This window comes from Ictalurus punctatus, chromosome 23 (genome assembly GCF_001660625.3).
Source record: "Ictalurus punctatus breed USDA103 chromosome 23, Coco_2.0, whole genome shotgun sequence".
In the NCBI taxonomy this organism is placed as follows: Eukaryota; Metazoa; Chordata; class Actinopteri; order Siluriformes; family Ictaluridae; genus Ictalurus; species Ictalurus punctatus.
The window spans coordinates 9,636,602-9,657,500 of NC_030438.2; the positions used below are offsets into that span (position 1 = coordinate 9,636,602).

At 41.1% G+C, this 20,899-nt stretch overlaps 2 protein-coding genes across 4 annotated transcripts in view; both read right to left on the reverse strand.

Annotated features, from left to right (window-relative positions):
- Nucleotides 1-20,899, reverse strand: part of pld1b (phospholipase D1b) — a 42,803-nt gene that overhangs the window by 6,574 nt on the left and 15,330 nt on the right. For all 3 annotated transcript variants that reach the window (XM_017453200.3, XM_017453202.3, XM_017453201.3), the window contains 19 exons: nucleotides 13,375-13,551; nucleotides 13,091-13,257; nucleotides 11,585-11,727; nucleotides 11,325-11,430; nucleotides 10,741-10,806; nucleotides 10,555-10,613; nucleotides 10,367-10,459; nucleotides 9,408-9,560; nucleotides 8,884-9,033; nucleotides 7,980-8,063; nucleotides 6,586-6,667; nucleotides 4,917-5,027; nucleotides 4,651-4,839; nucleotides 3,890-4,100; nucleotides 1,970-2,098; nucleotides 1,750-1,868; nucleotides 1,197-1,304; nucleotides 1,001-1,111; nucleotides 828-916 (listed from right to left, as the gene is read on the reverse strand). In XM_017453200.3, coding sequence (XP_017308689.1) covers nucleotides 828-916; nucleotides 1,001-1,111; nucleotides 1,197-1,304; nucleotides 1,750-1,868; nucleotides 1,970-2,098; nucleotides 3,890-4,100; nucleotides 4,651-4,839; nucleotides 4,917-5,027; nucleotides 6,586-6,667; nucleotides 7,980-8,063; nucleotides 8,884-9,033; nucleotides 9,408-9,560; nucleotides 10,367-10,459; nucleotides 10,555-10,613; nucleotides 10,741-10,806; nucleotides 11,325-11,430; nucleotides 11,585-11,727; nucleotides 13,091-13,257; nucleotides 13,375-13,519 — 2,315 coding nt within the window. In that variant the 5' untranslated portion in view covers nucleotides 13,520-13,551. The remainder of the gene's footprint in view (nucleotides 1-827; nucleotides 917-1,000; nucleotides 1,112-1,196; nucleotides 1,305-1,749; nucleotides 1,869-1,969; nucleotides 2,099-3,889; nucleotides 4,101-4,650; nucleotides 4,840-4,916; nucleotides 5,028-6,585; nucleotides 6,668-7,979; nucleotides 8,064-8,883; nucleotides 9,034-9,407; nucleotides 9,561-10,366; nucleotides 10,460-10,554; nucleotides 10,614-10,740; nucleotides 10,807-11,324; nucleotides 11,431-11,584; nucleotides 11,728-13,090; nucleotides 13,258-13,374; nucleotides 13,552-20,899) is intronic.
- Nucleotides 17,301-20,636, reverse strand: LOC128628997 (putative uncharacterized protein DDB_G0287113). Its single transcript, XM_053674866.1, has one exon. It carries the CDS (start codon nucleotides 20,629-20,631, stop codon nucleotides 20,272-20,274), a length of 360 nt encoding a protein of 119 aa, XP_053530841.1. The 5' UTR covers nucleotides 20,632-20,636; the 3' UTR covers nucleotides 17,301-20,271.

Consider the following 20,899-nt stretch of genomic DNA (forward strand, 5'->3'; position numbering starts at 1 on the left):
ATCCAATGGTTTTTGTCCAGGTTGGTTGAAATATGTCCCGACAAATTTGGTGTTGATTGGGCATAATTTGTAGGAGGAGAAGTGGAAAAAAAAAACCCAAACAGTTTTTGACAAAATCCGAAATGGCAGAACATCTCATTAGGCAGAAATTGATGTGGTCAGGATGCATTCGACTCGGCTCGACTCAGGGAATCCAGCGTTGCTTGGCTTTAAAATTTTAGACACACGGTTCAAAAGTTATGACCATAAACATACTTCCAAATTAGGCTCAAATCTGACCTGATGGTGGCGCTAGAACGTTGACAGGACTTGGCCCAAATTTGGTCAGAATGTTCCTTAGGCCCTCTCCAATCAATCACTGTACCACATTTCACAACTTTTTACCAGACAGTTCTATGGGCTGCCATAGACAGCAGAAGCAGAAGCAGAAGCAGAATAAGAAGTATAAGAAGGGGAAGAAGAAGAACAAGAACAAGAAGAATAACAAGAAGCAGTACAAGAAGAAGAACAACAAGAAGTACAAGAAGAACAAGAAGAAAAGGGTGCCTACACACCTTTGGTGCTTGGCCCCCTAATAATGAAAGTGTTGGAGAAAATAATGAGAGATTTGACCAATGCAGACCACATGACCTCAGGACTGTGTTTGGTATGAGACGGAGACAGCACTCCGAGTCATGATTATGTAATATTGTTGTAATATTTACAATTCAACACAGAACCCAGACCACTTGATCATCAGGAAACGTAACTGTTAATGAAACCATGAGGCGTTGTGTGTTGGTCCTCAGGGCCGTGCAGGTGTTAGTAAAGTGTCCTGAGCAGCTCACCTGTAGGCTTTGATGATCCTCTGAGCGATGGAGTCTCCGATCTTATTGTAGACGAGCTTATTATCAGCGCAGCTTATAAAGAACTGGTTCTGAAAGAGACGCCAGTCAGCTGATCAGTAACACATGAATAATCCCACACGGAGAGTCATGGGAACGTGAAGACTGCAGCTCACCTCAATGTAGATGTAGTGTTTACTGTTCTCGATCACGTGGACGTAGGCGTTGTGGATGGACTCTTCATGGTACTTTATACCAGCGGACCAATCAGACGCAGATCGTAACACCTGACACACAGATGACAGACGCACTTCACCAACAGTCTTACTGTAGAAATGTGTAGAGCTCAGTGATTCGAGTTCGCAATGTTACCTGAACTTTAGTGTGAACGCAGCCCGGGACCTGGTGCTTGATCTCGGTGGCGGTGGTGTGGGATTTGGGGAGGAGGTACGGGTATGACCGGTACTTCGGTTTCATGATCTATACGCAAGATATACAAGAGATAAAGAACAAAGACTGTGTTTTAGTTACTGAAATGTTTTCAAAATCTTTCTGTGTCAGAATCAATTCCATAGCTATGGTCAAGTCCAGAATTATTGGCACCCTTCAATAAAAAATTCCCTTTCCTCGAACAATAATCATTCTCCTAACAAAAGAAAAGTATTTCTCCCAAAAGTATTTAACAAAACCATCAGAACCCATAATTAATTCATTCATAAATAATGTAATTACAACAATTTTAAAAAAATCTGTTTCTAGAGACATGGTTGTTATCTTCGACCAAAATATGGAGTTTACACACATCAAGAATTTCCAATGTGTCTGAAATCTGACCTTAGATCAGCTTTAATGTGATCCAACACCAGGAAACTGGGATCAGGTCGTCTCACAAACACACACACACATACACTGATGCTTTTATCACCTTGGTGAAATTCCAGCGCTGAATAAAGTGCCTCGCGACGTCTCTCGCAGCTTTCCCGTGAACCACCGAGGCGATGTCGTGCCATGGCATTCTGGGAGTTATGTGTCTGTCGATGAAATCTGAAAAAGTCGTACATTAACTAGTTCACACACCAGCTAACACACCGTTTCTCACAATCTAAACCAAACGTGAATTCTGAGTAAACAAGAACTGAACAAACCATCGAACGGTTTGTCCAGCTGGATCCAGTCCTTGTGCACAAAGTTACAGTAATCTTTGCCGTGCCAGAACCGCGTGTTCCCCATCAGACCAATGACGTCGGCCTGCAGGTCCTGAGCCGATTCTGCGTCTGAAAAGAAAGGACAGAAATAAAACAAACAAAACATCAAACATGGAGGAAACATGAAGCCTGGGAGATGAATCTTCAGGAAATTCCACAGAATTCAGCACAGAACCGAGTGGAACATAATCATGCAGTTCCCACTCACCGTCTCTGTGCTAGAACACACACACAGATCTAGAACAGGGAACACCACAACGTATAATCCTCCGATTCAACTGGAGGACTCAAACCTCCCTCGGCTAGTAGAATCAAGTGCAAAAGTTTTCACACCCTTACACTCTTAGAAAAAAGGTTCTTCTACATCTGGAGAAACCCATAAAGGTTTTATATCAAATCCTACAAGAGAGGGTTCAGAAAAGGTTCACAGTAGAAATTTTAGACTCATGAAGAACCATTAAAGCGGTGACGGGCAAAATGATGGAGACCTACAGTAGAACTTTTAGTACCAAAGGGTTTATGGATGTTCCTTCATTATAAAAAAGTAAGAACAATATAATAATGTCTTTTAGGGTTAGAAATGTATAGAAAAATATATACAAAATATATATAAAAAAAACTATTTTGATAGAATTTGAAATATTTATAATCCAAATGTCACATAAATATTATTTTTAATAACCCTAAACTTTTTTGTTTAAAATATCCTCAAGTTTTGGATTCTGTCAGTTGTAATATTCACTATTTTAATTTTTATCTGGAGGAATTTGAATGATTTGCATATTAATTGTTAATCAAAAGTGATATTTTCCTTTTATCTATTTGCATTCAGTATGCAGAATATAGGAACTATGACATCACAGTGTTCAGAGCAATCAAAGAAGAAGATTCTGAGATTCTGAACTGGAATAAATACTAAATCACACAGGAGGAAACACTCGGGGATGAAACACTCGGGGATGAAACACTCGGGGATGAAACACTCGGGGATGAAACACTCGGGGATGAAACACTCGGGGATGAAACACTCGGGACCTTCAGTGAGCTTCACTCACCAGCCTGACACAGACACGAGGGAATGTGCACTTTTAACTCCATCCATTTCAGTGGAATTAAATTCTGTTTGCTGCAAATACTGTTAGAAAAACCTGCGGAAAAACGCAACCATGTAAAAATATCTGCCACCTTCTTACCTACCACCAGTACTGCTGCTGAAACCTCGAGAATCTGACTGTAGACACCCGTCCAATCTATTTTTTATTTAAAAACTACCAAGATTTTTAAAAATACTTTTAAAAAATCCAAAGCTAAAAACACAACTTACATTGAAAATATAATAAATTATAAAAAGGTAGAAATATAATAAAAATCAATCCTAAAAAATATAATTATGTAAATATTTCCAGTTTCAAAAATAATCTTCCAAATCCAATTCCAATCTTTTCCACTTGTTATCCATCCGATCAAATTCATTCTTTTTTCCTCTCTCAGATATCCGATCTACTATTTCTATTGGTATCGGCCCGATACCGATCCTGGGTATTGGATCAGTACCAGCTCTAAAAAATAAAGCAAATTTTAAAAATACAAAATAAAATAAAATAAAATAAAATAAAATAAAATAAAATAAAATAAAATAACACAAAACACAGGGCCCAAAAGAACACGGTGTCAAAAGCCAGCTTTCTTTTCCTTTTGTTAAATTAAAGAATACAAATGAAAATATTTAATACCAAAAAGTGATGTTAGTAAAATTGTTCTGCAACAGTTTCAGCACGATATAAACACGGACTCGCTCTCAAGCTGGACACAGAACACGATCAATAACTGATGATTGGTTTATTATCATTCTGAACTCACTTTCCTCGGAGCTCTCGGCGCTGCTCACACTGTCGCCGTGCACCAGCCCGTGTCTCTGCAGGCGTTTCCTGATACTAAAGCGACTTTTCCTGGTTTTCCCATGACCTCGGAGCTTGGGCTGATCTTCCAAATCCCTGCCGGAGTTTTTGCCGTTACTCTGTACTGGACCGTTTGAAGGAGACGCCATGGAGAGAGACGCTTCCGTTACGTTCTAAAATACACACAGAGTGAGGTCAGTCCACAATAAACCACTGTGTGGTGCTGTTACAGGAAAATAATCCACGACAGGATGGGGTGATGAAGCCGAGTCACTGTTACCCTCCTGCATTTGATTATTTTCCTTCAACAGCACGTCCCCGAGTGTGTTACTCCTCTTACACCACAGTAACTTAACAACAACTACACATTATTTATTTATTAAAAAGGGACACATCATACTTTTATTCTGATTAATGTTATATTTAATCTTGTGGAGCACTCATTTTTATAAACACCTATAAACACCTATAAACACCTATAAACAGTTATGAACAGTCGCTCCCTCACCAGTCTCTCTTTATTCTCTTGCCTAGAGTTAATAAGACAAAATTTTAAACAGTAAAGAAGTGTAAACTCCTCTGACCAGAAGATGTGGAAATCTTAAAGTTACAGCTTTACCTCTGACTGTTACACAGCACTGACACTGGAGACTCCTTCCATACATGTTACATAAACATCTCCTTACAGAAAACTTTCACATGTTTATTAAACAGCTCCTTCACCTCTGCAGACGTGTTGAGGGTTCTCGTCACGCTCCCCACGTCCGTTAGCCGGTGTTCTCGATCGTCCCAGCGCCCGTACGCCAAATCAATCCCACCCACAAACGCCACAGATTGGTCGATTACCACAAGCTTCTCATGATGAGCCCACAGATAGACGGAGGAGGAGACATGGTCAGGATGTCGCATCACCTGCAGAATCAAAATAAAATCATACTCGTACATTCTGTTTTCATCCTGTGCTTCATTTCCCTCCTCTCAGATTTTACCTTGATGTTGGGGTGAAGCTGGTGCAGCGTCCTCTTGCTGTATTCACTGTTGATCCCGAGCGCGAGCTCCACTTCCTTATAGAGCAGAACAAATATCCGAACTCCTTTTTGCTGCAAACCAGAAAGCCGAGAGTCACAATGCTAAAAATCTCCAAATGATCAAATCACTAACGCTAAATAAACAAACCGAGTTAATGAACCCTTACAAATACAGTGAACTGTACTGAACCCTCAAACCTAACCCTAACCCCTACCCACTAACCCTAACCCCTACCCACTAACCCTAATCCCTACCCACTAACCCTAATCCCTACCCACTAACCCTAATCCGTACCCACTAACCCTAACCCCTACCCACTAACCCTAACCCCTACCCACTAACCCTAACCCCTACCCACTAACCCTAATCCCTACCCACTAACCCTAACCCCCTACCCACTAACCCTAATCCCTACCCACTAACCCCTACCCACTAACCCTAATCCCTACCCACTAACCCTAACCCCTACCCACTAACCCTAACCCTAATCCGTACCCACTAACCCTAACCCCTACCCACTAACCCTAATCCGTACCCACTAACCCAACCCCCTACCCACTAACCCTTATCCGTACCCACTAACCCTTATCCGTACCCACTAACCCTAATCCGTACCCACTAACCCTAACCCCTACCCACTAACCCTAATCCCTACCCACTAACCCAACCCCCTACCCACTAACCCAACCCCCTACCCACTAACCCTAATCCCTACCCACTAACCCTAATCCCTACCCACTAACCCTAATCCATACCCACTAACCCAACCCCCTACCCACTAACCCTAATCCGTAACCACTAACCCAACCCCCTACCCACTAACCCTAATCCCTACCCACTAACCCTAATCCCTACCCACTAACCCAACCCCCTACCCACTAACCCTAATCCCTACCCACTAACCCTAATCCCTACCCACTAACCCAAACCCCTACCCACTAACCCTAATCCCTACCCACTAACCCTAATCCCTACCCACTAACCCAAACCCCTATCCACTAACCCTTATCCCTCCCCACTAACCCTAATCCCTACCCACTAACCCTAACCCCTACCACTAACCATAATCCCTACCCACTAACCCTAATCCCTACCCACTAACCCTAATCCCTACCCACTAACCCTAATCCCTACCCACTAACCCTAATCCCTACCCACTAACCCTAATCCCTACCCACTAACCCAAACCCCTATCCACTAACCCTTATCCCTCACCACTAACCCTAATCCCTACCCACTAACCCTAACCCCTACCACTAACCATAATCCCTAATCCTAACCCCTAAACACTGACCCGGGCAACAGGAAGCTTTCCAGCTTGGAAAAGTAATTAATTAATTGACTGATTGATTTTTTTTAAATAAACCTAGTCATATTAGTGAATAAATTTGTAGATTTACAATAGGAAATAATCTATGAATAATCTCTCACTGGATGTTCAGGATAAACTCAAACTCAGTCCAGGAGCGTTTTCATATTTGAAATGATCGCATTAAACACATTTACTTTATTACTTGCAGCAATATACAGGATATATTAATATTAATGAGGTGAATGGAACCTTGAGAAGAGTCAGATCTGGATCATGAGCTGTAGCTTTAAGAGAGAAAATCTGCAGTAAATACTCACAGCTTTGCGTTTAAGAATGCAGTCCAGACGCCAGCGATTTCCTTCAACAACTGGCCTTTTGAGGAAAATCTCCGGACTCAGCCTGTAAACGTCACACAGCGAGATCAGAAACGACCAGAAATATTCATCTGACATTCCCAGTTTCAGTCCATTCTTAGAAATAAAGGACGAGTTCCTTCAAGTTCATGTTTATTAAAACATCATTTCATGGCACACAATTAAAAATCAATAAAACATCAATACATACATTCATCATTAAAGAATTCTGGAATAAATTTATTAAGAAATACATTTTCATTTAAAATAAATATATATTAAAAAATGTACGTTTCTCCAGTTTTTCCTTTAAAAGGTTGGCGAACCCGACACCAGAGAGATCTGCTCACACTCTACAACCAGAACCAGCGCTAGAACACTTTAAAAGCCTAAGAACCCTTAATATAAGACCTTTTAAAATACATTTACTGCAAACAATCAAACAAACAAACAAATAAATAAATGATTGGAAATAAAACCATTTGTTTTAATTATTTAAAAAAATCTTTACATTTTATATACAAAAATGACCTGAATATATATAAAAATTAAATAAGTTTATATTTTAAATGTGAAATATTTATAGGTTGATGGGATACAAGAACTTTATGGACAAGTTTATGTTCATTTTAGTCAGACTTAAAAAGACTGTTTTATAGTGTTTGTTTTATTTATTTATTTCTACCTAAAACCAGTTAACAAAATGGACTTGTTGAAAACCTGTGCATGTTCTTCTGCAGAAATAACTTCACTTTATTTACTTTCACAAATTGTTTTTTTTGGTTAGTGATGTACTACATGATGCACATATACTGCACATTCTGTCTTCTGCCCAAATACTGCTACTACAAATAATAATAATAGTAGTAATAATAATAATAATAATAATAATAATAATAATAATAATAATAATAATAATAATAATACAGGGTCTGTAGAAACACAGAGTGGAGGATTTATCGACTTACAGATGTGTAACCGTAAACCTGACTTCTTACTGAAAGAGGATCTGACCACTGTTCTGTCCTCCGTGTGTGTGTGTGTGTGTCTTGATGTTTTCTGCTCTACACACAAAACACTATCTTCTCCTCATCTCCTTGTCTGAGTTGCAATGTTAGATTTTGATTTTGATTATTTTAACATTTTAATGAAATTCCTTGTGAATTACACTATGGGATATTATGAGCACCTTTCATTTATTGATGTGTATTTATATCAGACATCTAATTGAGCCATATTATTATTATTATTATTATTATTATACTTATTATTAGTAGTAGTAGTAGTAGTAGTAGTATTATATTATTATTATATTATTGAGCCTGAGCCATAGTCAGTTATGTTCTGTTCACACTTACCACCAGTCTGTGATGAAGATCTCCTCCTCAGCTGCCTCCAGTGCTGTAGCTACGTCCTCCATGTACGTTTTACCGTTCACATACCTGAAACACACAACACAATTACATCTGTAATACACCACATCTGTTCACAACAACCACAATCATATAATCAGGGGTAAATAAAAGATCCTTGATTCTGTTTTTTCAGGATTTATTGTCTGGATCGACAGAAGCAGCAGTGTCATCGTTCCTGTAATAGGTGTGTCTTTTAAATATTCATGCTCGTGGTGCTGTAAATGGTTGGTGCTGTGGTGTTGTGTGCAAACAGCTTGCTAGCAAAAATGTAAAGGTGTTTAAGGTCGAAGAGCGGGACATAAAGAAACTCCACTGTCTCGGCGAGCTCAGTCAGGAGGAGTGTGTGTGTTTCAGTGCCGGTGTCTCGTGATCATGTTCCTGCGTGGGTCAGTGCAGGAGCAGCACCGCTGGATCACTTTCACTTCGGTTCTCTCAGGTTACTGCACAAACTATCCAGCAGAACCACAACGAGCGCCTCTCCAGCATCACACTGCTTTAAGTAACTGTGCTTCATTTCTAAAGTCTTACCTTACTCGCAAGTTATACAGTACCTGTAAATAATACAGTCTGAGAGAAAAGGTCAAATCTATAACACTGAAGGTTTGAGTGTCTGAGAGAACCTTTGAAAAGGACCTGAAAAGCCTCAACTATCCAATGAAACCTTTGAGTAATCATCTTTTCCTAAAAACAAATAACTAAAAATGAATCCTGGTGCTTTTAATAACATTTATATAAAAACACCTTTACTTCCTTACTCTTTTTTTTGGCTTTAAAATGAACTTATTCCATATCTCATCAAAGAGTGCAATTATTATTTCGTGTGTGGTTTTGTGTGGTTTCCCATTACCATTTGGAGGGGATGTTCTCCTGCACATTGGCGAAGGAACCAAAGCGATGGTCCTGGAGGAAGGCGCTGCCGTATTTGTGCACAAAGTCGTCGATGGCCTGACCCCACCAGCGGGCGTGACGGAAACTGGAGAACTTTAGAACCAGGTTCCTGAGGAGAAGTAATAAGAGCTCACACACCGGTTCTGTTCATCCAAACAATCAGAATCTCACAGAGCAGAACAATGTGGTGTGTGTTATTATTAACACTGCTGTGTGTGTGTGTGTGTGTGTGTGTGTGTGTGTGTGTGTGTGTGTCTCTGCATGCACAGTAATAAAACATTAATAATGTAAGAGTGAGTTGATGACGGTTCACACTATGATTAAAAGATAATTTAACACACAATGCACTGCCAGTTTTTTTTCAATTTAGCACACATTTAACACATTCTAACATAAAAAGTGTGCTGTTAATTAATACACATTTGTCAGAGTGTGTGTGTGTGGCATGTGTGTGTGTGTGTGTGTGTGGTGTAAATTGTGAACCTGCACAAACTGTCCACGCGAATGCCGTGTTTTGTCTCCGTGTCTTTAGAGTCCATTTTCACACAGAACTCTTTATCCACCAGGAGGACGAAGGAGATGCTGCCGGAGTCGGGCTTCATGTAGAGCAGGAAAGAATCTTTCACCACCAACCAACTACACACACACACAGATACACATACACACACATACACACACACACACATACACACACATACACACACATACACACACATACACACACATACACACACATACACACACATACACACACATACACACACATACACACACATACACACACACACATACACACACATACACACACACACACACACACACACACACACGGAAAACAGTCAATACAGTATACACCTCACAGAGTTAAATTGCGTGATGCAGGAATTTTTTTTTTTTTAAACTGTCGCTTTAGAAACAAATATAAAATCTGCACTAATTTTGTTGAACGACTTTTTTTATGACAAAAATGAAAAAACACAAATCCACCGGAGCACTGGAAATATAAAACACATTAAATCCAGATAAAGTTGATAAATAAAATCAGAAATAATTCTAACCTGTTTGTTAAAATTTGCAACCATTTTGACCTCATTACTCTAAATCTGAAAAAATGTTTAATCTCCTAAAAAAAAACTTTTTGTAGTGAATTTATTGTTAATTACTGAAATTAATAATAATAAGAAGAATAACTTATTATAGGATGTTCATTATTATATGATTTATATTCGTTACAGAATAATTCTTATATTAATTGAAGTTATTACTATTACAACATTAAACTTTTTTTGTTCTTAAACTTACTGATAATTTGCGACTAGCCGTTAGCGTTCAGCATTATAATGAATACTGTGCTATAATTTAGAGCATAAACACAGTTAATATGTAAATAAATAAATAAATAAATAAATAAATAAATAAATAAATAAAGTTTCATGTCTGACCGTTTGGACCAGCGGTAACAGACTTTACTGTGGCCGCAGCAGTTGAGTCCAGGAATCCGGTGACCTCCTGACCTTTTATACACCATGCCCTCTCTGAACAGGAAATGGAGAACACACCACACATCTACAGCTGAAACGTCATGCGTTCAGTATTAATCAACACAATAAAAACAAAAAAATTATCTTACAAGCCTTTTGGTCCCAAATCATGAATGAAGGACAGCTGACTCGCTTCAATGAACTCCATCTAATATCGAAAAAAACAAAAATGATGAGTTAGGTCACACGCGTATACACATGAGTTAGTGCGGTTTGTGTGTACTATATAAACACATCAGTGTGGCAGATATTCCAGATGTGAAGGCAGGACTCACGGTGGCATGGTAGTTTCTGTACAGAGGCATTTTCAGCAGCTTGTTTAAATAATCCTCGAGCTGGCGCTGTTAAAACACGTCACATCACATGACTAATAAAATTATGCAAATGAGGACATATTATTCAGTGTAAAATAATGAACCTGGGCTATAACAATTGGTTAAGCCACCGTGTAAATATTGCCTGCATTGATTTACAATTGGGTGCAAAAGTTTTAGCCCACTGTGGCTTTACATTGGGGGGAAAAAAAGACAAATGTAAAATATATTTTATAATTTATCTACAAATAAATATAATACCAAAAAGTAAAAAATGATGAGTTTTACTGCAACAAGACAACAATCCAAAACATAACGCAAAACCAACTGGAAGATATTTCTGCCTTAAAACCCTATTGTTTTCCCCAGACCTAATCTGAGTCATACTGAACACATTAAATAATATTTACAGTAAATCAGCTTTAGAAAGGGGGAGGGGGAGAGGGAGGGGGGTACGGTGGACAAACTTTTAACCTGACAGCAGTTTCACAATATTTCATTATTGATCTATGAATAGAAGTGAAGTGTGTCGGATTTAAACCGACCTTCCGGCTGGACACTTGCTCCTCTCGCGCGAGTTCGTCTCCCCCGCCACGCGGTAACGTGGGCATCTGTCGTGTGTATCTGACCGTCTGCCTCCGCTCCGTGTGACTGCCCACACACACACACACACACACACACACACACACACACACACACACACACACACACACACACACACACACACACACACACGTGAACACAAACAGCACCAGGAAACTCTGCGGAAACGTTCAGAAGACAGGCCGAGACATTTTAAGCTCACGTGCGAGTGGGTATAGGAATCTTCAGGAAGGCTTTGTAGGTCCGTAACTCTCTGTGCAGCTCCATGAAGTGCTTCTCCTTCCGCTTCACTATCCAGGTGAAGTTCCCGTGTCTCATCTCAATCCGGAAAACTGCAGGAAGTTTCTGAAACGCAGACGACACCACATCAAAGGTCACGTTTCTGAGAATAATAACACCGAAAGGCATTTATTTGACTCAACTGTAATTCTGAGAAATCATTATGAATAAAAACCCTGACGTCGAGTCGAAAACACTGAAGTGCTGATTGACGATCAGTCCTGAGGAGTTCTCAAAAATCTACTCCCTTACAAACGGACAAATCTTCTTATAAACGTTAGCTTGATGTTCGTTTTATAGCTCAGGCTTAGGGCTGGGTGATGACACGATGAGATCAGTATCACAATACGTTATCATCATCTAACACTTTCCTGAACACTGTGGAAGTGTTGAAGATGTGTTAAAATGTTGGACTGCTGATCAGAAGGTTGAGAGTTCAAATCCCAGCACCACCAAGCTGGGCCCTTGAGCAAGGCCCTTAACCCTCAACTGCTCAGCTGTATTTAAAATAAATAAATAAATAAATAAAGATATAAATGTAAGTTGCTCTGGATAAGTGTGTTTGCCAAATGCCATAAACGTATTATAAATATTAGGTATCGATGCTGATTAGTAATTTAGGTTAAAATATCTTTTTTGAAAGTGTTTTCTTCCCGTGGTTCTGCTCCTCATAAAATCTTTTATAAGTGTTAAATTTAAAAACAGATCTCACAAGGAAACGAATTTTCTTCCTACGGCCACGTGGTTTTATATCAAAACCTCTGTAAAGATATATATAGTATATCATAATATTTTTATTATATACCCTATTTTGGGGAAAATGTACAACTCTTCTCATTTCTGGATGGTAACGTCGTCAGTGTGTGGTGGATTCTCAGTACAACAGCTTTTATGTTGACGTCTATAATTGCTTATTTATTGAAGAAATAAATAACTGAACTGTTCATGAAGCTCTTATTGAGATTACCAGATCGTAGGCAGTGCGTTGTTCACACCACAGATGACGCGTCACCGCTTTGTAGCCTGATTTAAGCTTAAAAACCGTGATGTGATTACTTATATGGCTGTGAGGTTTTCACACTTTTGCTTTCTCTTGTTTAATGAGTACAGCAGAAGGAGGAGGAAGAGGAAGAGGAGGAGGATGGACTGAGAGAGCAGATAAAAGTAAAACTCACAGCTTCTCTTTTACAGCTTCATAGACGCATGTATGTGAGCATAATGTGTAACATCACAGGCTGGTGACATTATACCAAAGACAGACACACACACACACACACACACACACACACAGACAGACACACACAGACACACACACAGACACACACACAGACACACACACACAGACACACACACACAGACACACACACACAGACACACACACACACACAGACACACACACACACACAGACACACACAGACACACACAGACCTTCGACACACTCCTCTGATTGGTAATGTTGAAGCGGTCCTGAGCACAGGCAAAGCGCTCCACCTCCAGGATTTTGGCAGTAATGGGAAATGACGTGAGGAACACTTGAGCTTCCGGTTCTTTAAATCCCTTCATCTTGTAGATAACAGAGAATGGGATACGAGCTTCTACAGAGACAACAAATCAGCAAGAACCTTTCATTATTACATCATACTGGAACTGAGATGGAACAAATGTCTGAGATTAGCACCTGTACCACACAGAACCTGTGCTAGACTGCTCACCTGCACTGTTAGCTCCTGGTCCTTCAAACTCATCCTCGCCCTCTCCGATGTCCAGCTCACGTGTGTCGAGGTTCTCCATGATTTCAGTCATGTCTGTGGCCACCAGTTGCAGTGTGCTGGCTGTGACTAGGTCCTGCTGCGACATGGCTAACACTCAACCTCCGGGCCAGAGCTCTCCTACGATCAAACACACAGTTTTCAGGATGTTCTTTAATAACTATTATCTCTTTAAAAACTATTTAAAACATCTGGGAATGGTTTTTTGTTTTTCAGATGATGTTTCTCATTTCTTATCCAGCTGCCAAAACATCAGAGGAAACTGCACACATCTGTTCTCCGAGCTGCTGTCGAGTCTCTCGGACACTAACCCCAAGGCAGAAAACCTCATAATACGCTTCCTTTCTCTTCTTCATTTCTTGTTTTTATTTTAGACTGCTCCTGGATGGCACCATGGAGACTTCACACAAGATCTCACACCGCATCACTTGCTCTCCATTTACACACGCAGGAATAAAACCTGTTTTACACCACTTTCAAGGCATTACATTCTAGAGGATGTGCTCACGTACATTGTGGTAAGAATTCATGGAATTTAACCTCTGACCTTTATTTTCAGGTTAACTGAGCTGTAAACGAACACACCCCGCCGCACGGGACTGTAAACGAGGACGGCGCGGTGTACACCAGAGGCTGTGAGGGAACGTTTATAGCTGCTTTAACATAAGCGACACCAGTTCTGTTGACGTTCCACAACATTAAAGGGGTTAAAAAGTACGAAGTTTCATTCTTTAATAAATAAAACTTGTAATCACTGACAAATTACTGCAGTAGACGAGGAATAAAACACTTGGGGACGTGCTGTTATGGGAAAATAACCAACTTCAGGGCAGTAACAGTGACTCTGCATCACATCGGGCCGTATCCCATGACACGCTGTGGATTATTTTCCTATAACAGCATGGCCCAAAGTGTATTCTTTCTGATTTTAAGAGGAGTGCGATGCTCAAAGTCACAGTTCACTTTCACAAGTACGAGTAATAATACGGTTATGAAATACAGCACGCAAAATACATACATTCAATTATTTAAACTTTAGTATACTGTGATAGTCACATTGTTAAATACAGTATACTGTACTATATTATTATATTATTATAAGAGATAAAAACCAGCTAAAGTGGAAACCTGCTAACAGTAATCTAAGCCATAACCCTAAATTAGAATAATCCAGAATGTAGAACCGCACACACGTCTAACAGCTCTGTAAACAGAACTTTTTCTGGATCATGGTCCAAGGTGTCATGGACACGTGTCATGTACCACATCTTCGATTTTTTTGCTGTTGCAGTATAATTACAACTTCCAAAATCACAGACACGCAGAATTTCATTAGAGTTCTAACACAATTCTCTGAAAGTGACACGTTCGTGCCACTCCAAGAAAAGACCAAATCTTCAGCAGAATAAACACTGAACACACATCTACACGAAACTGAATGATATTCTGCTCAAACACAACAATACTCTGAATAAAGTGTAACTACATCCTGATGGTCAGTCATCATGTGATACGGAGGTTCTGACAAGATCAGGAGTGGACCGTCTGAATGTGGTGCTGACACTTAGGAGTTTTTTCTGAATGTAAATGTTTGTCCACGACCATCGTTGCCAAAGTGCTCAACAGTAAACATCTGTCAAATATGAATTTTATACATAGTGACAACACAAATTTCACACGTGAGCTGCAGTTCATGCTCATGTTCGCATTTTTCACGTCAGATCTCAGCAGACAGGAGCTTCACACTGTTTCATAATGTTAAACTCAAGTTCTTTTACGGTCATGTTCACACATCAACACCATCGCCTGTAAAACTTGAACACTTCCTTTCTGACCACCAGCACAACAAACCAGAAAGTTCCTCCTCATAGTCTACAACACCAACACCAACCACCCCCCCCCCCCCCCCCCCCCGCCGCAGCAGTAGCTAGTCAGATCCCGATGAGAGGAAAAAACCCACACATCTGTAAACAGTAGAGAAAAATGCAGATTAAGTGTCAGCTTTAAAAAAAAAAAAAACATCACGCAGGAAGGCAGAATGTGACCTCTCTGAACGTGAACCTGCTCCTGGGTGTGTGCAGTGTAATAATCTACAGATCTGTGTGTCAGATACTGAACCCAGTGGAACCGAGGATCCACACAGAGCGCTAATCTGTCCATACAGGTTCTCATGTTATATTTTTCACGATCACTGAGAGTCTGAGAGTCCAGTAACCTGCAAGATTCCAGACAACGATGCAACAAGATAAGAGAAATACAGGAGGGATATAGATCGCAGATCACTAGCTTTTATTAGAGAGTCTGGTATTAAACACAGCTGAAGAAGAAGCGCAAAAAACAATCAAACCCCAGATTTTACTCCTGAGAATCTTAGTTCTTCACCACTGTGTGCTTCAGACAAAACTCTCGAATAACTCTGGATATCAAACACTCTAAACACCCCAAACATCAAAAACACCTCCAATACACCAAACATCAAACACACCTCCAATACACCAAACACATCTCACCCCCCAATACACCAAACATCAAAAACACCTCCAACACACCAAACATCAAAAACACCTCCAATACACAAAACATCAAAACACACTTCCAACACACCAAACATCCTAACACCCCAAACATCAAAAACACCTCCAACACCCCAAACATCAAACACACCTCCAACACACCAAACATCAAAAACACCTCCAACACCCCAAACATCAAAAACACCTCCAACACCCCAAACATCAAACACACCTCCAACACACCAAACATCAAAAACACCTCCAACACACCAAACCCCCCCAACACCCCAAACATCAAAAAAAAAACCCAACGCCCCAAACATCAAAAACACCTCCAACACACCAAACATCAAAAACACCTCCAACACACCAAACATCAAAAACACCTCCAACACACCAAACCCCCCAACACCCCAAACATCAAAACCCCCCCCAACACCCCAAACATCAAAACCCCCCCCAACACCCCAAACATCAAAAACACCTCCAACACCCCAAACATCAAAAACACCTCCAACACACCAAACACCCCCAACACCCCAAACATCAAAAACACCTCCAACACCCCAAACATCAAAAACACCTCCAACACACCAAACACCCCCAACACCCCAAACATCAAAAACACCTCCAACACACCAAACATCAAAAACACCTCCAACACACCAAACACCCCCAACACCCCAAACATCAAAAACACCTCCAACACACCAAACATCAAAAACACCTCCAACACCCCAAACATCAAAAACACCTCCAACACACCAAACATCAAACACACCTCCAACACCCCAAACATCAAAAACACCTCCAACACACCAAACATCAAAAACACCTCCAACACACCAAACATCAAACACACCTCCAACACACCAAACATCAAACACACCTCCAACACACCAAACACCCCCAACACCCCAAACATCAAAAACACCTCCAACACCCCAAACATCAAACACACTTACAACACACCAAACCCCCCCAACACCCCAAACATCAAAAACACCTCCAACACACCAAACACCCCCAACACCCCAAACATCAAACACACTTACAACACACCAAACACCCCCAACACCCCAAACATCAAACACACTTACAACACACCAAACCCCCCCAACACCCCAAACATCAAAAAAAAACCCAACACCCCAAACATCAAAAACACCTCCAACACACCAAACATCAAAAACACCTCCAACACACCAAACCCCCCCAACACCCCAAACATCAAACCCCCCCCAACACCCCAAACATCAAAAACACCTCCAACACACCAAACATCAAAAACACCAACACACCAAACACCCCCAACACCCCAAACATCAAAAACACCTCCAACACCCCAAACATCAAACACACTTACAACACACCAAACCCCCCCAACACCCCAAACATCAAACACACTTACAACACACCAAACACCCCCAACACCCCAAACATCAAAAACACCTCCAACACACCAAACATTAAAAAAAAAACCCAACACCCCAAACATCAAACACACCTCCAACACACCAAACATCAAAAACACTTCCAACACACCAAACCCCCCCAACACACCAACACCACCTCCAATACACCAAACACCCCTAAACATCAAAAACACCTCCAACACACCAAACACCTCCAACATCAAAAACACCTAAAAGTGTCGTTTCCCCATGACATGTAAATAAGGGTCTATTGGCTAAAGTCATGCAGATCAGCTGCTCGGTTCGATCTTGTCAGTCAGTTTCATGCTTTAATGCAAATTCATTATTCTGAGTTTCTTCATCAGCTCCACTGACTCTGACTCAGTTTCTCATCAGGACAATTCAGTAGAGACTAAGATGAACAGATCTTCCAGCCCTCCAGTGGGAGTCTTAACCAAGATGAACGTTAAGTTACCATGACAACAAACCCGAGTTTGTTCGTGTGACTAAAAACCAATGCCGTCTGCTCTTTCCTGTGAAGTTCGCTTTCCTCCGATTCCTCTGTTACACTCGGATTCAGAATCAGGAGAAGATCTCAGCAACTGCTTGAAGCTTAAATCAGTGAAGCAGAAGAGCTGAAATCTTCCTGTTAATGTACTGCAGATGACTCACTCCGTCAGTCTTCACACAAAGCACGTCCACTTCGGTCAAGAGCTTTAACACAGTAATTACACAAAGCCTCGTCTGGGTTTAAACACCGCGTTAATGTTTCACTCTGCTGCCTGGAGATTACACAGAGGGACAAACCAGGAGGAGAAACATTCCGAATCTTCAAACCGCACGTTCACGTTATTCAACCCAAAAGAACGCTCCAGTTTAAACTGGATTCACTGAAACCATCACCAAACCATTACACTGAGCTTTTATTAAAAACATTTCTACCACATGAGCGTTACAAACCTCCGAATGCATGTACACCACGGTCCTCTACAACAACCATGCATGCTTCCAAAACATTTGCCTACAATGCTGCAGTTTCTGGTGTAAACGTAAACATTTCCTCTTCCTCCACAGCGAGTCGTACAGGGACACAACTGAAACATCGCTCGGCTGCGTATGGAAATATCCCGCTCGACACACTTATACACAACTGTGTTGGTATATTATTTATTTATCGACTAACAAACTGACACGCCCATTAAACTTCTTTATAACGCAAACCAGAGGTCTTCGCTACATTTGTGTGCAAAGGTTTACATCCCCTGCTGACAGAAAGAAAGAAAGATAGATAGATGTTAAAGAGCTTGGAATTCTGTTTTTGTCAATGAATTGGAAAGTCGAGGTACATTTTCTGTCTGTCTGTTTGTCTCTCTCTCACGCTCTCTCTCTCATTCACTCACTCACTCTCTCACTGTCAGTCTGTCTCTCTCTCACTCTCTCAATGTCTGTCTGTCTCTCTGTGTCTCTCTCTGTCTGTCTGTCTCTCTCTCACTCTCACTGTCAGTCTGTCTCTCTCTCACTCTCTCAATGTCTGACTGTCTCTCTGTGTCTCTCTCTGTCCGTCTCTGTCTCACTCCCTCACTCTCTCTGTCTGTCTCTCTTTGGTTTGATATATATTCTTCTAAAATGTACATTTTAATCTTCACTAATAATAACGGATCTGTGAAATCCCACTTTAAGTAAATAATTAAATAAATGCATTTTAAGTGTTGTGTCTTCGTTCTGTCCTGGGTGCACAAGCATTTGCAGTCGGTGTAAAGCGCTCAGCATGAGAGTGTGGCACAATTAGATCATTACTGAATGATGTTTAACATTTACATACATTTACATTCTGATTCCAGAACTGATATTACTGCATAAGAGCCGGTAAGAACACATTTTTTACATATCTACGGTCTTCAGAAATTAGAAATCAGAGTATGTGATGAAGTTGAAGCAGCTTTCAGAACACCAAGACGGTAGACACCTCCATTATCTTGTAGAAGTGCATTGTCTTATCATTATTTGTGATACGCCTACACGAGAGACACGACAAAGCGGAGCAGGACTGAAGAGCTCACAGTCGTGTAGATCCAGATACACAAGCACTTCCATCCTAACACTGAAGGAAAACCGCCCTTACTTCCATTAACTAAAGACGAGCGACGATCATCATGTGCTCTTTAGTATTGGTTTATTCTCATCATTTACATTCAGAATGTTTTCTTCTGTGTAACGTGAAAATTTGCATAAATACAGGAGGATGAAAATCGCACTGCTGTTTCCTCTTCATCACTGACTCCAGCGTACCATCTACTGTATGTAGGGGACACGTACACTATGTACACGCGTGATGTATGATACGGCTCTTACACACACTTAGGAAAAAGAACAAAGATTAAGAAATGTCATTTATAGTAACAAGACATTTAATATGTTCAATTCTTCCCCAAGCTGCAAAAGAAAGTGAGATGAATATTCTCTAATAAACCGTACGTTCATCCTTCGACTTTATAACTGCTTCTAATTTCTATATAATGATCTTTAGAATAAAATTAAAACTCAACCCTCTTTTTCCTCGAGTTTAAATAAAAACCTGTCGTGCATCGCTGACTCGCTGCAGGACTCCTGCACAAGTTTTCAAAATCCCGAGCTTGTAATATTTTCCTCTGAAAGCCAATAAGAGATGCTTGGAGAACCGGAGGAGGAGCTGAATCAGCGTCAGGGAGGAGGACTCGATTACAGACGTCAGACACGGGGCGTCGAGTTACAGCCGAGCAGAATGGAAACCTACAGCGCCGAGGCCAGACCAGAGAGGAAGAGTGGAAAACTACAATAGGAATCTGTTCCTCAACACGAGAGTTCATAACCGGAAATATTCTACAGAAACACCTCAGAATTCTCAGAAATCCTCAGAAACTCCTGTTGCTCAATTATGAACAGAAAATGCTTCCTGAAAACCGTCCAGAGTCGAGTTCATTACAAACGCTCAGGACCGTTTCACTTAACACACTCCTTACACATGGTGCTAATTTTACTGCCTCCATCTCCTCCACCAGCTCCACCTCCATCTCCTCCTCCTCCATCTCCACCGCCATCTCCTCCTCCATCTCCACCGCCATCTCCTCCTCCATCTCCACCGCCATCTCCTCCTCCATCTCCTCCTCCATCTCCTCCTCCATCTCCTCCTCCATCTCCATCTCCACCTCCTCCTCCATCTCCTCCTCCATCTCCATCTCCACCTCCTCCTCCATCTCCACTACCTCCATCTCCTCCTCCATCTCCACCGCCATCTCCTCCTCCATCTCCTCCTCCATCTCCTCCTCCATCTCCATCTCCACCTCCTCCTCCATCTCCACTACCTCCATCTCCTCCTCCATCTCCACCGCCATCTCCTCCTCCATCTCCTCCTCCATCTCCATCTCCACCTCCTCCTCCATCTCCACTACCTCCATCTCCTCCTCCATCTCCACCTCCTCCTCCTCCTCCACTACCTCCATCTCCACCTCCTCCACTACCTCCACCTCCATCTCCTCCACCAGCTCCACCTCCATCTCCTCC

Coding starts and splice junctions, on each gene's coding strand:
- LOC128628997 (XM_053674866.1), bottom strand. CDS start 20,631: ATGGCGGTGGAGATGGAGGAGGAGATGGAGGTAGTGGAGATGGAGGAG.